The following is a 19,113-nucleotide window of genomic DNA, read 5'->3' on the forward strand; positions in this document are numbered from 1 at the left end:
ACTGCCTAAATTCTTTGCCAATTCATAGTCCTTCAAACTCTCTGATCTGTTTCAATTCCCCTGGTTTTATATATATATATATATACAATGAAGTTCACAAACCATGAACAGAACCATGCAATTCATGTATCCATCACTAACGCTCAGGTGAGTCCTTTTTACCACAAGTGAGAAATAAACACTTTGTCATTACATTTGTGTTTGAAACTTTATTGATTTCTTTTTAACCAGCAGCATGTTCTTGGAATTATGGAAAGCGTCAGCTGAATGGAAAGGATCCATGTAAGAAAACAGAATGGGTTATCAAAAAAAATCTCTCTCCACTTATTTTTAGAGACTATATAATGTACTGTGTACAAATTAGAATCATGTAAGTGTCAAGGAGGTAGTTAGCTATGGAAGAAATGCTCAAATCAACAAAGAAAAGAAGTTAAGCGCACAGAAAGTAGAAAGGGCTTGTGGACATAGGAAAAGGATAACATTTTTGCAGGGATGATGAGACATAGCATATTATCTGTCTGCTTCTTCAGGAAAACATATTAGATATAGCACTGAAACCTATAGCCTTGTCTTTAATTTAAGTGATTTTAAGTGATAACAATGGAGAATCATAAAGTAATTGACAACTACTGACCAACTGTAATAAGCCTGCTTTACATGACAGTAGGTTTAACCACAACAGACATCTAAGCCAAAAAAAATCTGTCTCGTCTTTATTTAGGAACACTAGTAAAGAAAGAAAAGATTGATAGTTTTACTTTGAAGCAATTGTAGAAATTTGAAAATCCCGCTGTAACTAGAAAGAACTTGCATTGTATTTTTTTCAAGATACTGAGTACTGTCTGATCCGGCACTGCAAGAGTCAGTGGAGACAGCTTCATTTCAGTGATCACTGGACCCAGGAAAGGGCATCTCTTCTAATTATATAACTAAGGATCGTGGTTCCGTTGATAGACCCCAGTTTGCACATGCATTGGAAACTGTGCTTGATTAATTGCAGTGCAGCATGGCTTATAAACCATATGAGTTAATACTATATGTGCATTATAACATTTCTAATCATAAGGCTGCCAGATATGGACTTTTGAAGTGATTTAAAAAACATGGTTTGATTTCTCTATAGACTAATAAAGACACTTAATAGTATAACAGCTTTATGATCTTGTTTATGGGCATTTCAAACCTTGCATGTCAATAAATAAAAAGCTGAATTCCTCCACTGGCAAAAGCCATAGACTTTTTATTGCATTAACAACCACTTTTATGTATTTATTTCAAACTTTTTTACTAAGATATAAATATTTTCTCATTTGCAATAGAAACTAACAAAACTTTTATCTAGGCCTTTGAGAAACCTGTCTTGTTTCTGCTTGTCTACCCAATGCTAAAGACCTTGCTATCTATAAATATTTTATTACAGTCAACACAGACAAAGGCAGGATAATAAGCAAGAGCAGCAGCAACTACAAGCATGGGAGACATGAACCTTAAAACACGTTCATATCAAGGGCAGCAGACAATTTCCATCCCAAATGACAGCACAAGTATCATACCAAATTTTCTTAGCAATTGGATTGAGTCAAAAATGGTGCCCAATGAAAAGCAATTCATGCCTGTCCTGGTTTGAGTGACACAGGACTAATTTCTCTTCTAATGCTTGGGAAGACTGCACTTCTAGAAGACTCTAGTGTCTGAATTTGTGAAAATATTTACTATACAGCGATCTATGGTGTGTGGGTCTCAAGGCCTCAGTGTTTTCAACCTGGCCAGGTGCAGGGACGAGGAGGAGCGAGACCTGAGCACTTGACCCAAGCTGACCAACAGGGTTATTTCATACCATGAACGTCACAGTCACTATAAATTAGAAAGTTTGCTGCAAAGTTCGCTCCCTTCCTTGATGGCTGCGATCCTGAGAACTTCATGCCCTGGTGCCAGACTCCTGAGGCCTTCTCTTCCTCCCAAAGCCGTAGCGCTCGCAGGGTCCAACATTTACTGTCCACTGCTGGGAGAGCACAGCTTCTGCTGATATAATTGGCTGAGTATAATCTGCATATTCTGTATTGGTATTGGGATCAATATTGGTTCTTGCTATTGGGATCAATATTGGTTCTAGTGCTATTAATGTTAATTATCTAATCTTACTCTATTAAATCTGTTTATACTTCAAATCCCAGGTTTTCTTGTTATTCCCTATTCCCTTTCCCAGGTGGGGAGGGGTCATCGGGTGATAGCATGATTGTCTAAATGACAATAAATTGTTGTGAGTTTCTCAGACCATAACAATAACTTAGAGCAACTTGATTTGTACGAATGCCATCTCAGCTTTTATTCTGATCCAAGTAGTACTAAAGACTTCAGAATAAATTCTGAAGCAAAGAATAATTAAAGATGTTGCAAAATATAAACAAGTGATAAATGTACGATTAGTTTCCCAGCATTGGGTTGCACTCATCTAACCTGCTTTTTTTAGGCAAAGGAAATGCGGTAGATCTAATCTGTCTGCACTTCAGAAAACCATTGCCACAGAGGAAATTACTAGTTGAAACAGGAACTAGGAGAAGGACTGTGAGCTAAGTATGGACCTAGCTCGTGGCGACAGGAAAATGGGATGAGGGAGTGCTCAAAGGGGAAAGTTAGAGAACTAGAAAAGAGATGAAATACCATAGTATAAAATGAAAGATCATGCATTAGGTAGGATTTACCCAGTGGCAAACAGGTACAGCTGCGTATATAAACTGAACACGAAGATTTTAAGGCCAGGCTGGATGGGGTTTTGAGCAACCCAGTCTAGTGGGAGGTGTCCCTGCCTATAGCAGGGGGGTTGGAACTCGATGATCTTCAAGGTCCCTTCCAACCTAAATATAACCATCAGCCATCAATGGTGATGCAGCCACTGAAAATGCTAATGAAATCCTAGACCACCTCTGGCAAAGTATTTTCAGTAAATAAAAATGTTCTGGTGAGAGCTTGTACAGCGTGTCACATTCAGTTCTGCCACATGCACCCACAGGAACCAGCTCAGCACATACACACCAAGAACTTTCTTGTTGAACAAACAAGAGTGAAGACTGAAAAAGAAAATGACTGCTGTCACTAAATACACTACCTAGACAAGCCTTGGAGAAGAAAAAGAGCTGTTCAGGTAGAAAGACAATGTTGGTACTAGAAAACAAGTATAAAATGGCCATAAATACATTTAGGCTGGAAATTACTAGGAAGTGTCTAACTATCAGGAAGATCTGAAACAGTCCTCTAACAGCAGGAGGAAAACCAACTCACTGCTGTTTTACTAAAGTACCTGCTTTTAAGATGGAATGTACTTTCTGAAGTGTGTTTTTTACGTTATGTGGTTGCCTGTGATAATTCAAAAGCAGCCTACATCACTGGGAGTTTCTTCCAGACTGAGAACTATCCTTCCAGGCACTGTGAAGAGCCAGGAAAGAAAAGAGGGTATTCAGAAAGCCTCTGCTATCCAGTTAGGAACCTTCAAGAAGCATAATAATTGCCTGCAGATCAAAGTATGGTTTGATGGAAGCCTCCAGCTTTTTCTAACTTAACGTCTTCCAGATTTCCCCTACTCATCCTCCCAAATGTTGACAGACTGAACAATGGCTCTGCCAAATCAAAAAGAAGTCACACTATGGGAGCGGAAGACAGAAGCTCATCATTTGAGGAAGGACAAGTGGTGAAGAGACAGTGAGACTCTGTAATGTGGGGATTAAATAAACAGCAAAGTTGATTAATCAAGTCAAATAAAAAACTCCCCATTTTCTAAGCTGTCTCTTATGAAACAAACGGATGCCTTCTCGTGCTGACTCACTGCCATGATACCCCTTCCTCCAATCTCCATCTGGAATACCTTCTGTGTGTTCAATCTGCCAACAGCAGCAGGCTGCGTGGCTTCTGGGAAGAGCTGGTGTTGGGATTATACAGAAGTTGGAGCTGAAGCCACCAAGCCGAGCCTCTGGGCGCTCACATCTTCTCACCATCACACTTTCTCTCCTGTGTTTTGTCTTTCTCTGGCAACTCAGCTGGTCCCTCAAGCCACAGCACAGTGAAATCTTCAGGGGTACAGATTCCGTATTTTGAGATGATGGAGTATTAATTGGGACTGTGGCTGGAGCCTCGTCCTGTGCTACATTACAAAGGATGAAACAGAACATGTGAGCTGTTCTGCACTTGGCTCTGCTGGCTTTGCTATAATGTCTATCAATGTTCGGCTGCCTTTTTTTAATTTTTTCCTTTCCTCTAGGTACAGGAGGGGTTCAGGAGCCAGGGCTCAGAATGAAAGACAGGGTGAATCCGGACCCTTTCAGTTTGAGATTTGCTTGCCACTTATGCCCCCCTTTCAAGGGACTAGATTTTGTACACCTGTCTCACAGACAATTAATTGTGCCACACAAAACTTACCCAGATTATCTCTGCTGATTTCCAAAGTTTGCTTCCCATCCAAGCAACTCTGGGGGGTACAAACCGCCTCTCTCGGACCCCGCTGGCACCTGATGCAGCAGAACTGGCAGGGCTTGGTGATTTTACGCCTTTCCCGTTGGACGTGACAGCGAGCCCGGCTCACCTCTGTGTTTGGAATGACCCTCACTCTTGCGTTGTTGTTTGTTTGTTTGTTTTCCCCAGGAAACAGAAATCGCAACTGCTTTGGAGCAAAGCAGGAATTTTATTTTTTCTTCCTTCATACATAACAAGACCGTAAGTGTCGATATGATCCCCGCACTCCGCTTCTTCCACCCGGACTCCTGACCGCGCCGCTGCCGTGACAGCTGTGAAACGACGGGTCCCTTCGACCTGCCCCATCTATTTCACGCCTGCGGCAGCCTTTTCCCCGGGGCAGGCTCCCACGGGCTGGCGGCGGCGGTGGCCGTGGCCGACACCCGCGTGATTCACCGGGGGCTGTTTGCCTTGGCCCGGCAGCGACGTCCTTCGCGCGGGGAATGGGATTTCCATTCCCCGACGTTTCCCTTAGTCGGCTTCCCTGGAAGGGAGCGCGGGCCCGGCGCGGGGAGCAGGGAAGGGATGCTGCCGGCCCGGCGCTGAGCCGCCACACCAGCACCACCCCGCTTTCCTCTCGCGGGGGCCCCGCGGCCCTCTCCTGCGGGGACAGCCCGCTCGGCCGGGGCCGGCGCTCCTCCTCGGGGCTGCAAGGAGCTCCCCTCGCCGCCCCCTCGCAGTGCAGGGCCAGGTCTGACAGGGAAGGAACCGGCGGCGGGGCCGAGGTGCGCGGCGGGCGCGGGGCGGCGGGGCCGAGGCGGGGGCCACCGCAGCCGGGAGCCCCGAGGGGCGCGAGGGAGCGGGGCCGGTAGCCCGTGTCCCTGACGGGGCCGACGGGTGGGGAGCGAGTCCGGCGTTCCCTCGGGGGGCAGGCGGGAAGGCGTGGGGCCGACGGCCCGCGTCCCGTGACGGCCGTCGATCCCGTTTCCTCCCTCACGGCAGGCGGGAGGGAGCGGGAGGACAGCCCGCGTCCCTCACAGGGAGCAGGCGGGAGAGAGCGGGACCGCGTCCTTCACAAGGGCCAGGCGGGAGGGAGCGGGATCCTCTTCCCTCACAGGGGACAGGCGGGAGGGAGCGGGACCCCCTTCCCTCACAGGGGGCAGGCGGGAGGGAGCGGGACCCCCTTCCCTCACAGGGGGCAGGCGGGAGGGAGCGGGACCCCCTTCCCTCACAGGGGGCAGGCGGGAAGGAGCGGGGCGACAGCCCATGTCCCTCATGGGGCCGGCGGGAAAGAGCGGGACCGCGTCCCTGACGGCAGCGGCGGCGGCTCAGGAGAGAGGGTCTCGGCCACCCGCGGCTGCCTCCGGGGGCCGCACGGGGAAGACCCGGTTCTGGAGGTCTGGGTGCCTAGCGGCTCCCCCCCCCTTTCCCTCCCTTCAGTACGGCTGAGCCGGGCTATGGCCGCTCGCGGACGGGGCTGGCGGGATGCGGTAGCTCCCCTCAGCCCGCGGCGCTCCCGGAGGGGCGGGAGGGGGGAGCGCCGTCCGGGGCCGCGCCGGGGGTAGGAGGCGCTCCCGCGCTCGCTCCCGGCCGCCGCCGCTGCCCGCCGCCGAGCGGAGCGACCCCGCCAGCCCCTCAGGTAAGCCCGGCTCTGCCGCCTGCGCTGCCCTGTCCTGCCCTGCCTCGCCTCTCCCGCCCCGGGCCACTGGCTCGGCGGAGGAACGGTCCTACACCGCGGGGTCCCCTCCGGGTGAGGGGGCGGCCGGGGAGGGCCCCGCGGGCGGCGGGGGCTGCAGCGGGGGCCTGGTTGGGGGAGCGGGAGGCCGAGGCGAGGGGCCGCGGCGGGGTCCGGGGCCGGGTTAGATGCTCGCTTGCTGGGCCCTGCTGGAGTGGTTTGGTGCTCGTGTTTCAGCCGCGGGAGAATCACAGGATGGTTTAGGTTGGAAGGGACCTTGAAGATCATCGAGTTCCGACCCCCCGGCCATAGGGAAAGTTTCCCTTTCCTTTGGACTGCATGGGGCTGTGCAGACTCCCGTATGTCCTCTTCCCCGTGCGTGCTTTAGTAACTCATAACAGTGTATGTGCTGGAAGGAAAAACCCTACTTTAATTTAAAATCAGCACAGATTCGGAGCCAAACTTCACCTAGAAACATTTGTTAGTGAGTAGCCTGCAGGTGCCTTTACCAGCTTCCATCAGGACAGGATGCGGCTTACCCCTCTGCAGCAGGTGCAGCCCTGCAGGTAGCTCCGCACTGGAGCGGTCACCTCTGACACGTAGCGTGGGAGCTGCTCAGGCTGCCTGAGAGCAGCAGATGGAAGGAGTGGAGAATGGTTTGCTGCATGTACCATACTTACCCTGGAAACACAGCCCAGCTGGTGCTCTTTAATCTTATAAAAATTGTTGTGGCATCTTTAATGACCACATATTCCTGTTTCAGAAGACAGTTCTTTCCATGTTAGACTGGCCGCTGTCACTGCTTAACCGTGAGTTAGTGTTGACTGAGAGAGAAGAATGTAACATAGTGATTTATGTAATGCTTCCTAAATGCTTGGGTTTTGTTTTGGGGCCACCATTCAAGGGGTGAATGATCCTGACTGAGATCTGAAAAGGTGACATGCTGTGTTACATGTTATAGCTGTGCTACTGTCAGGCAGCTGACTACTTCAGAAGAAATCGTCATACTGAATCCCATCATAAATTCTCCTTAAATCAAGAGCTTAATAAAATACACACATGGCTTTTCCATAAAATCCTACAAAATCTACAAAATAATTTTTGAATTATACACTTTTCATATGAATGTGTCAGCTTTAAGCACTGGATTTTTAAAACTTTTCCTCATGTACTGTATATCAATATGATCATAACTATATTCATCAAATTAAATTTGATTTGTAGAAAATGTAGCACTCAGTTACACAAGGCTGCAGCTAAGATCCTCAATCTTGCACTCAGTATTCACACCTAATTACTTTACGTTGGTCTTTCCATTGACTTCGTAGGGATTTCTCACCAAGAAACTAATGCATGCTCTAGTGCTTATGAGCTGGGACCCTGGGACCCAGCTGTAATAGTAAAAGATGTTTTAGTCAGTCCAGGCAAACTAGGAAAAGGCTAATCAGATCTAAATACTCTCCCATGACTTATAAACTATCTCCATGGGAGAGTAAAACTCTAAGCACTGCTATTTAATTATAATCTGGACATCATTAACAAGCTCCTTTTATATAGTGTACTCATTGTTAGATCATGTTTTCATTACAAGCAAGGAATATATGGAATGGAGTGGTTTTAATCCCCAAATTACTGTTTTAAGCTGGTGCTGGTACTGGTACGTGGGTCAGTGTGGGTTTGCAAATAAATTTCAGAACTACTGTATTGTTTGCTTTTTAAAAAAAAAGAAAGCCCTTCTGCTTGCAATTAACAGTCTATTATGGTTTGTGATTGCACTTCACAGAGACAAAACTAAGCAGCCCACATATGTATTGTATGTCATATAATATATGCTTTCATATAAATACCTACTGTTCATGGTAAAAGTGAAGTTTCTCAGTTTTCCCATGCTACTCTTTTGGGAACTTTGTGGAAACTCTGATGTCTAGATCAGATTTGGAACCAAAAAGTGCAAATGAGTCTTCCCCAAAAGAACAAGATAATGAAAAGGTCTATTGTCCAAGTGGCAACTGAAGAAAATCATAACATGGAGACTGATGCTGTCATAAAATAAGAATTCCCACCGCTAAAGCTTGCTGTCTGACCACTGGAAACTATGCAGCGTAAACCATACTATGGGTGCGCTGTTCTACAGCATCATCGTTAGCTTTTATACGGCAAGTTTCTGAAATTACTGAAATGGTCGTCAGCTTCAGCTCTGAGCAGGGGTTGGACCTGGTGACCTACACAGATCCTTTCTGACCTAAATTATTCTATGATTCTGTGATTTAGTAGTTATTAGTTTTACAACAGTGATATCAAGAAGTCAGTATGTGAATTAGATGAATGACTTAATAATAACTAGTAGATCCCTTAATGTTTTTTATTTCATTAGAGTTGTAGAAAATTGAATTATATGTCGTGTATATACTCTAAGCCCTTTAGATAACAAAGTCCATTGTGTAAAATTCCTACCATGATATTTACACCTCACAGTAAAATTTAATGGTAATCTTTGCTCTTTCCAATATGCTGTACATTTTGGTGTGTATACTTATTAAGATGTGTATACTTATCAAGAAGTGTATGCTTGTCTGACCTCTGTGCTTGGATAGGCTGTTCTTCCCCCATCCCCAAGGCTCTTCTAACAGCTTCCAGAATGTGATTGCCCTCCTGTATCCTGTAGCACCTTCAGCTACATTCTGCGGATGTGTACTCACGTAAAGTTTGTGGCAATATTTGGCTGACTACCAAATGTCATTGCCCTCCCTTCTAGGAACTGCTCTATAATGCATTTTTGTGTCTTTGCTTTACTGTTTCAAGATGTAAGTTTATATAGTCCATTGTCACATTTGATTTTATTAGTCCAGGATACAACTCAGCTGTGGGCATTTGTAGCAGCAGTGAGAATAATTAGGTACTGATGGAGTTTCAGCTGCAGCCCAATTGCTGTACAAGGCAGGGGGATCTCTCAGTACAGAGAGTGCTGGAAATCCTTTTGGCCGCTGAGGTAGCGATATGTGCTGGACGAGGAGGACTATATGAAAGCATAGGAAACAAAGCTGGAAGACTGTGAATCTCTGGTCGTCATCCTGTCCCCATCACTATGCAGACATGTCTGGAAAAGGCAGATTACCATCACATGCTAGGATCATGCCCTTCTGCAGGCATAAAACAAGCATGTGTGGCCCTTAAAATTTCCTGTCAGGAAGCAGACCTTCATGGACCCATGCAAAGAATTTGTCCCAGTCTCCTTTTGCTGGAGTACGCAACTTCTGGTCCTAGGCCCACTGCAGATTTGGGTTACTCTTACTGTTTGGACACACATTAGTTTACATTGATAAAGAACTGTTTCATGTTGCCAAGTCAATGATTAGCTTTGTTGTTGTGGTTGCTTGCTGTGCTATTATGAAAGCTGTTTGCATTTTGGTTGTCTGCTTCAGAATACACCCCAATTACTAACTGACTTCTAGATAATTGGTTTTCCAGATTCATCTGATACTACTGACAGGATGAATAGCCAAAGTTAGCTTCTTAAAAGGAGCTAATGAATGTGTTAACAAGGGAATACAGCTCTGCTGCTTTGCAGGACTTAGTGCAGTGGTGTGTTGGTTTCATGTGCTCAAGTGCACATAGTGCCTGCCATCAGGGTTGAGGGGGCAAATGAGGAATTTAGAAACTTAGGGCACCTGCAAACTTGTTTCTTCTTAATGATCTAACTGTATCAGTGAGATGCAGTTGATGACCATGAATTTAGGGGTGTTATACCTGTCCTGTGTTGCTAAGCCTCATGAAGCCCTCCGTGTGCAACAAGGAGTCACAGAAAATCCAGTGCATTGTTTGGTGGAACAGGATGACAGCAGTGTGCTCCTTTTTAAGGATGAAGGCAAGATGGTGCTTCTGGCTGATGTGCTAAATATCATCCTCCTGATTGCCGCCAGCAGCCCCTACACAACACCTGCGTAGCTAGGGGCAGATATTTTATGATGTGGGACTCCGCAGGACTCTATACCTTTTATTCAGAACTGGAAAATGCCCACGTCAGCAATCTGATCCAGAAAGACGGGGGAAGTTATTAATACTCTATGTCCTGACAGCCATGCCACACACAGTGATTTTAATGAGTAATGGACTAGTAATGCCTGTGCTGGCTTGTGGATAGTGAAATACCTTGAAAAATGTTGTAACTGATAGTTAACAGGGCTTTATAGTGCCTGCTGTCCTCGATTTTTTTTAATTTCTGAGATGATGGGATTAAGAATGAGATATTTTGTGGTTATAAGAGCTCGTTGGTTTTCCAAGTAACTCACAGTGCTTTCTAATTGGGGGACATGGAGTCTGGTTTTATTGACTTACATAGGTCGCTTGCAGTTTCTTTAACTTCAGTAAAAGCTTTTGATTTAATCACAGTTTCCTGCTATCTTAAAAAAGGGTAGATAATAAGGAGTGCTGAAAGAACTTCATAATGTTTTCCCCTTTATGCACTTACCTTTTTTATAACTTCAGAACACTGAAGTTAGATCTGCTGGCAGCTTAATGAAAGTAAATGGCTGTCTCTTTTCACTATCAAACACGGAAAGCTGAAGGCAGCCTCTATAGTGGTAGTAACTGCTGCCTGTGGTGCTTTTTTAGTCTTCCCTTTCCGTCCCATCTATAATGAGGAATTATATAGGGTTCAAGAAAGGGGATATTACCTGCAGTTACTAAAGGTGTTGATGTTCCAGGCAACTGCTGGGAATTGTCCCTTCTGTGCATTGTGCCAGTTCTGGTGGCGGCTGGAGAAGGTGGAGAGGAAGGGGTTTGTGGAGTTCATGTTTCTGATTTAGCCTTGGACTTCAAAAGGAGAACCACCCAGAGAGACCACTCAGAGGAGCAGGAGGCATGAGCTGAAATACGTTACTACCCTAGTTTTCCAATTTCTTTTTCGGCAAAATCTGCCCAGCAAAGACAGGTACATTTTTAAGGTACCTGAATGAAAAAGAGGTGGCCTTCCAGGCCAGTGGAAGGGTTTCCCAATTCTGTGTGAAAGAAATTTTGCTGAAGTTGGGTAAGAGATGAAAGGACACTGACTTCAGCATGGTCCACGGAGCACCTCTTCTCCCTTGACATTATTTAAGAATTATCACAGTGAAGAGGACAAATCTTAATAACGTGCACCATGCAGTGGAGAAGGTCATTGATTTATCACCACTGACACTGAATATTCAGTAGTGTCTGTCCAAAACAGCCATCAATGCCTTATGAGGAGCCTTCCATGGAAAAATATTTGAAAGGGTAGAAACAGGCTTGTGTTGTTTGAGTCCTGTCCAACAAAAGAACTAGGTATTTTAAAGATGAACTCCCAGTTTCATTTTTGAGTATTCTTACACTGTAGTTCATGAAAATTGAAAATCCATAACAGTGCATCAGAAAAATTATTTTGTTGCGTGGGTGTATGGCTAAGGAAGCACAGGTAAAATTGATAAGAAAACACCATGGAAATATTTAGCTTTTGACTAGCAGCCAGTTAGGGAGCAAGGGGAGTCTGAAAAGAACAAGAGAGCCTGTCTATTTACTTGCCATCTTCTAGGAGAATCTTCTTTATGCCAAACTTCTTCAAGACAGCTGCAGATATTGCAAGCAGCCCTCTCCAGACTGTACCTCTGTGAGCAGCAGTTGCCTGTTCACTGTTAGGAGTTTCTTCACATGTCCAGCAGAGCGGTGTGCTGTGCTGACTACTCCAAGGCTGCTGTAAAAGCCCTACGTAGGACCCTATTCTTCCTCTCTCTATGGGTAGAAGAATGGAGCAGTGGAGGCTGGTGCATCTGGTGCTCAGCCTGGTGGAGCCCCATGTATTGCCACACCTCCTTTTGGTGTCTTTTGCTTTTTCCGTGTTTGGGATGTTTGCCATACTGTGACTTGGTTTTGGGTCTGCCCCTGGGAGTTGGCTCCTGATGGTATAATATTGAACACTCCTGCTGTGACAGCTGTAATTGAAGTGCTTGAAACATATTTTCCAGGTAGCCAAAAAAAAAAAGTTTGTAAATTGGTACTTCAGGAATATGTTCTCAGCTTGGTAGAGCAAGGCTTAGCCAGCCTTGCTGTAATGTGAAGCTGCAAAGGGCTGTGCCGGCAGCTTGGCTTAGCCTGCTGGGAAAATGAGGTTCTAAATACCAAACGTGGTGCAATAAACACCATCCAACTTCCAGAGTGAGGACAGGGGGCCTTGCAGAAGATCCAGAAAATAAACAGAGAACCGTGGGAGGACTGTGTGGGAGAAGCCATGCAACCGCAATGCAAACTGGTCATGTAAAAATACAAGCAGCAGTGGACATGAATAGGTACCTGGAACTAGAGCAAAGCACTCAAGTCCAGACTGTCATCACCTCAGGAAAGCAGCACAGAAGCTTTCAGTGTGGATGAAAGGGTGGCAACAGGCTTGAATCAGTGGTATCTGTTGTCACATACACAGCCTTTGGCTTTAGGATCTTGGTTTTTTTTTTCTCATTGTACATGGATGCAATTTCAATTTAATTTTTGTTTTAGATTATAATATATATCAAAATTTGTAAGATGAGGCTACTAAAGCTCTCCTTTCTTAAGCATTGCTTTCTTTTGAAACAGTATTTTAAAATGCTGTTTGTGAGGGGAGGAGGTGTTGATAATAGATATTTTTTTTTAATAAGAATTGGATCTTTTCGGTGGAACTATAGACAAGCTTATTTTCTGTTTATCAGGCTAGTAAAGATATTAAGATCTAAGGATCTAAGGTTTCTGAATCAAAAAGAAATACTATTGAACAATAGGAGTTACATTAAGTTTGGATAAAAAGATCCCTAGTAAACTAGGCACTGTTATTGAATGCTTCTGTTTCTTTAGTACCCTTCCTTTTACTTTTCAAAGGGGCTGGTAAAATCATGCAAAATTGAAAATTTACTGCTTTAATATGTTTCAGAATTCGGTGACAACTAATGAATGCTTATGTAGGCATTTTGGTTTATATGATCAGCTAATTATAGGATATTTACATGCTGTATAACCATTTCCCTAGTAGAATTCAAAGACTTAAAATCATAGCACTTTATTTTTTCTTGTTCCTGAAGTTGCTTCAGAATAGTAGTGATCCCAGTGAATTTGAAATTGCTACCCAATATCAAAAATTGCTACAAAGTTATAAAATACGTTAAGTACCAGAATGTAAGAGGGTTTATTTTTGGATGCTTTGCAGAGCTGGTAGGACTGTCCTAAGTCACTTCTTTATCATGGTTTTCTTTGGCATCGTGCTCTTTGTGGATGGTTCAGCCATATGTGAAGGTGGTCTGCCACAGTATCATTGGGTCTCCGTTAGTGTGCCATCAGGAACAGGTAAAGTGGCTTTAGCCCAGTCTCCATGGCTGTTTAGGATGGATAGGAAGGAGAGATGAGTTAGGCCACTAAGTTAGGTAACAGCCGGATAGCCCCTTTGAACAAGCTGTTCACGCCTGGTTCCTGTGGCAGCCTTGCAAATAAGGATGAAAAATATTGCTCTATGCTCCTTAGCTCTCTAAGCATGGCTTCTATGTTTCTAAAACATTGGTGCTAGAACTGGCATGTATCCTTGAGGTTCATTTGCCTCCTGTGCTGAAGGAACAGGCCAGAGAGAAGGGAGGCCTTGCAGAGCCCTGTGTTTGTTGCTGATGTCCTGAGAAGTGAGGAGACAACCTGGGAGAAGCTTTCAACAGTGATCTTCAGCGGTAACAACTGTTGCCTCCAGCAAAATTTTGTCCCATTTTCAGTAGTGCATGCTGTTTTCAGTGTCTATCTGTTTCTGACTAGAGCACTGGAAATACTCTACCAATAATACCACCCAGGTGTCCATGCTGCTAGGGCTCCAAAAATTTAATTTTTTGTGGCCACTATTACAAGCATCAACTATTTATATAAATCTCTTTCCTAGTTTGAATTTCCTTAAATCATGTTTTACCTGTTACTGAATAGTATTAAGTGTTTTAAGCAAGGCGGGATGTTTTGAGTTCATTTTCCTCTCTGGCATATACATAAGAACATTGTGTTTGCATTTGGGGATGTTAAGTAGGATACACAAAAGGACAAATAGATCGAGAGACAGAAAAATAAAGCAATGTGTAATGGTTATGTTGGACAGACTGAAGAATCATGTATAAAGTCTCTTTATTAGAGAGAAAATACTTACTCATAATTTTATGTTCTGCCAGTGAGTACCTCATAGTGGGAAAAAAATCAATTCCCTTTCTGAACTGAGGCATTTAGTTGCTGTCTGCTACAGAGCTGTGGCTCTATGTGCTTATCAGGTTTAGGATCCTATTAAAATTGTTTTCAACATCTTGGTTACTTAACCAAGAATTGCTGTTAAAATTTGCACTGCTTGTAAAGTTTCCACCCAGTTTCAGGCAGAACAGTTCTTTGTTGTGAAAGAGGGTAGTTTTATCCATCTCTTGCGCACCTAGGGGAGCTGTTGACTAAGCTTCATCATATTACCAGTTCCAAGGCTGAATCTAGCTCCTGTGAGATGCTCTCTTCACAGTCCACAACAATAAAGTTTTGGAGGAAGGTAGAAGGAATCACCATCTGAGGAAGCCCACCAATAGTGGGCGTGGCCAGAAGATGAGCCTTTAGCGTGTCAGTCTTACCTTTCTGCTTGTGGGTAGAGTCAGACGTGGCTTTTGATGGTGCCTTAACAAACTCCTGGGCAGGAATCATCTCTTAGTGTAGGAATTTTGCTTTTAAATTTGTTCTTCTGTATGACAGAACTCATCCATAACCGATAGCAAGATCATTGCCAGTCCTCAGAAGTCTTAATTCTGCACTGTTATCTTCATGCTAACAACCATAGACAGTCTTCTGAAAAGGAAGCATGATCTGTCACCAGTTCAAAATTATAGTTGTTGTTTCTGGAATATATTCCCTTCTCTTGTTTTCATTCTGCAAGATTTTCTGAAGCAAGTATCCCTCAGACTACAAGAACCATTAAATGTCTGAAAAAATGCAAGAGTGCTGAGTAGAATAATGAAAATATATTTGTGTCCTCCTCAAACCTGTTTATGCTAACAGGCTGACTGAAACAAAGTTCCTTTTCTTGCTTTAAAAATACTTGATTACTACAAATGATTGTAAAAGTCAATACATTTTAAATTTTAGCTATGAACTTCAACTAACAATACTTATAAACACTGTGCAGGGTCTGCTAACTGCTACTTTATTATGTAGATCTTCTTTCTTGAAGGTGTAGGTATTATTCCATGCCAGTATAACTGCATGTTTGTATGTAATGGGAGGGAAGCAATGCAGCTGGGTGGCTGACATGGTTACAGTGTATCTTTTTGTGTAATCAAAGATCTCATCTCCTGCTCTCCTTTACTGCAGTTTCACGTCCTTGAATGTCCCTCTATTTCTTGAAGATGAAGAAAATGATTGCATGCTTCTTTCTGCTGTTTGGACACACTCTGCTTTATGCTGTTTCTGTCATGGCAAAAGATCTTCCTGGAGGACATTTCACTCGAAGAAGGGATGTTAACTCACAATCTCTACTAGGTAAGTTACAAGAAAAACCCAACAAAACCCAAACACCACCACCACAAGCCATCTCAAATACAAATGTTAAAAGGCATGAGCAGCTGGCCAAACCTAGTTTATAATAAATATATAATATAATATATAGTTAGTTTATAATAAAAAGGAGATTACATTTGCAAGCAGGAATAGAGAGAGTTTGTTGACCACTTAGCAGCTGTTGAAAGAAGGTGTTTACTTTTGGGGTACTAGATCTACTTTATGTAAGTGGTATGAAATAAATATTTGCTACAGGACTGTTGTCTTAGAAAAAAGATTGTATTTTCACTGTTTAGAGAAAATAGATATTGACTCTTGGAGGTTCTGTCAAAACTGCCTTTTACCATGCCAGCAAGTTTTAGCTGTCTATATGTATGTGCTGTGTATAAGGATGAGTGAATGGAAGTCAGTGGCAATTGAAATGGGGCTTATCATTACATTACTTGATGTTAACCCCTTCATTTTTTCATGTTAATTTTATTTATAATGAGTAGCTCATTTTTCCTGACAGGATCTGGCAGTTTTTGCTTGTGGCTGCCATATTATAAAACATAAGGTTCATCTCTCTTGTTGATCATTGCCTGTATGTCATCAAGACTTTGCTGGTCAACTTTTTCATCTGCTAACAGTTCGTGACTTTGAATAATTTTCTTTTGCTTGTTGTTTAAAATAATTTTCAGGTTATGAAAACAGCATGGGTGGGGTTTGGACATGGCCTGTCATTAGAGATTCATGATGCACATCAATAGTAGATCTAATCAGATATCTCTCCAGCCACTGGGAGACGTTAAGTGGCCTTACTCTCCATAAAGGTCACCTAACCTAGGTGAACCTGAGGAATGTGAAATGTCCTGCAGAAGATATATTGGGAAGAAAGAAGAAGAAACAAAGCCAGAACATGGGACAATGGGTAACAGAGAGGGGAGCACCGAGTTTTATCAGTGAAACTCTTCTCCAAACAAAATGTAATCCTTTAAAATGTGTAAAATTCCATAAAGTACCATTCACAATCTGTTCTTTTTTAACTTAAAACCATTGGTTTTCAATTCCTATAGAACAAATTTAGGCCAAATGGCAACACATTTCCCTTTCTTATTCATCTTTCTCAAAACTAATAGATGTGGTCTTGAGACACTTAGAGTTCTGCAGCCAAAGGCTGAAAGCCACAGCTCTGGAGATCTAGTCCGTCAAAAAACATGGATGTGGAGCAGCAAAGAGAAATACCCACATTCCCACCTCACTCAACAAGACTCTCAAACTTTCTAAAATCCTGTTAAATAGTAGCCCCTCCTGAGTGGGTGCCCAGCAAATACTCTAAGTGAGCTTATTACTTTAAGAAATAAAATACCTGTCTCTCTAGAAAAATGAGTGCAATGGCAAGGTGTAATGTAGAGAAATTGAAAGGTGTCACGTTTCTCAGCTTGCCTTTTTCCCCTGTTATTTTAAAAATTGCTTTTATAGCCTCTTTTTCATATTTTAAATAGTACTCACTATAAATCAAAATGTATAGATTAAATTATTTCTTTCTTCTTGCAAAAGCCGAGCGATTTGTGGTCCGTGCATTTGAAAACTCTGGATCGCTATTCAGTTTGGCATGCGCAGGATGCAAACAATTCTGGCAGCTCTGGCTGAAAGAACCTTTTCAAGACATTAAATGATGCAAGAAACTTGGGACATTCTCTGGTCCAACCCGGAAAAGTACGTGGCAGTTTGGAGTCAGACTCTTGGGCCTTGCATTCTGTTCCGATAAATTAGGTCACCTGCTTCAAATTCAGCAGTGCATATAAACAGTGGCACGGTTAAAACGTGCCTCTCTGTAAAGAACAGAATGTGTAAAATGCATGCCACTCTCTGGAAAGCTGTACTGTTCCTTAAATGACATGAGAAAGAACGGAGCCAAACCATGACCTCAGTGACATCAAGCCTATTGACTTAATAAAATCTCTCCAGACTTGCAGCAATTTAACAGGGATTAGAAGCTGTCCCATTCTATATAATATGTATATTATAAATAGGGGTGGCGATGCCAACTGCTGCTGTTGTGGAGACTTGATTTGCAGGCAAAAGTGAGCAATATAGCTGCAAAGAACCAACAGATACCTGAAAAAGTAATAAAAGTTCGGGGGGTGGGGGGGCTGCATGGACGTCTCTGTTTTTAGGGCTAAAATGAGGGATTATGCTATGTAAATATTAGTAGCTTTAAAATAATTTTATTCCTTTTTTTTGTTTTACCAGTTTTTAAAACAAAGGTGTACTGCAGTGGTAGCTATTTATTGCTAAAATACTAGTAGTGGCCATGTACAGAAGTAAAAGTCCTTGTTCCAGGAAACTGACAACATAAATAACCAAAATAGAATGGACAAAAAATCCTGTGGGATTGTCAACATAGAGATAAAAGTACTTTGGGATACAACTTTAGGAGGTTTTAATTTTTCGGCAGCCATGCACTAATACTGCATAGATTTCTTAGTTGTCGTGTTAGGACTAATAGCCTATGTGTTTTAACAAAGGTTTCAGAAGGAATGAGCTGTCTTTTCTATGTTTTTCTTATTCCCAGTCTTTCTGCTAAACCTTGATGTGTGTTGTCTTAATCTGGAAGATCTTTGCATCACTTATTGCTGTTTAACATGGTATCTATATAGCCAATTTTATATATATATATAGCTAATTATATATAGCTAATAATTTCCATTGAAGATCGGAATTTTTTTGTGCAAGGGTCCAAAGGTTTTGAACTCTCTCTGTGTGCCCTTTGAAAGCCAAACTTCTTTGAATAAGTTTGTCTTTTAAGGCTTTTCTTTCTTTAAGCACCTAATCAAAAGTATTTAAAACTTGTCAATTGTGCCAATTTAATGAAATTCGTTAACATTTTCTTAAATCTTGCAGCATATTAGTTGTAGAACATATGTAGCTGGTTTAGAGTTAGAAAATACATGTGTATTTCTCGTAATAACAGAATTTGTATTAGATTGCTGGAAAATAATGTTTTAATGTAGGTGTTCTTATATTTTAAAGGATTGTTTCCATAGTCCTGCAAAATCTTGTGAAATAACAGAAAGAGATAGAAGGATCCATTTGTCTTTACTGTAGAAGAGGGTGGTCGCCTCTCCCCTTAAGTGACAGGAACTAAATTTTGCCTTCTCTTTCCACTCATTGGTAATTTGATCCCAAGTATTACATCTTTGGCCTTATCCTGATTCCTTAAGGGAACTTAATCTTTTGGGTTTGAATCTTCTCTTTTAAAGGCTTTATCAGAGCTCTGAAGAGTTTTTACTTAGCTCTCTGACAAAATCATTGTTCCTGCTGAGCGCATCTGCTTTGTTAGATTACACACAGATCATTGAAAGCACAGTTTGCCAGCTTAGCATTAGTTTTTGGATACTAAAGAAAAACAGTAATGGAAATATACTTGGCTACATGGTTTTACAGATAAAATTATGTCTATTACATTAGCTAATTCCATTCAGATA

At 42.8% G+C, this 19,113-nt stretch overlaps 1 protein-coding gene across 1 annotated transcript in view; it reads left to right on the forward strand.

Moving 5' to 3' along the window:
• Positions 1–15,471: 15,471 nt before the first annotated feature.
• The window catches only part of MATN2 (matrilin 2), a gene marked incomplete at its 5' end in the record, with an annotated part of 69,445 nt that continues 65,803 nt past the window's right edge, over positions 15,472–19,113 (forward strand). Inside the window, one exon of the mRNA XM_082479494.1 lies at positions 15,472–15,625. Within this exon, the coding sequence (XP_082335620.1) occupies positions 15,472–15,625 (154 nt within the window). The remainder of the gene's footprint in view (positions 15,626–19,113) is intronic.

Source organism: Vanellus vanellus (genome assembly GCF_965231255.1).
Source record: "Vanellus vanellus genome assembly, chromosome: 2".
Lineage (NCBI taxonomy): Eukaryota > Metazoa > Chordata > Aves > Charadriiformes > Charadriidae > Vanellus > Vanellus vanellus.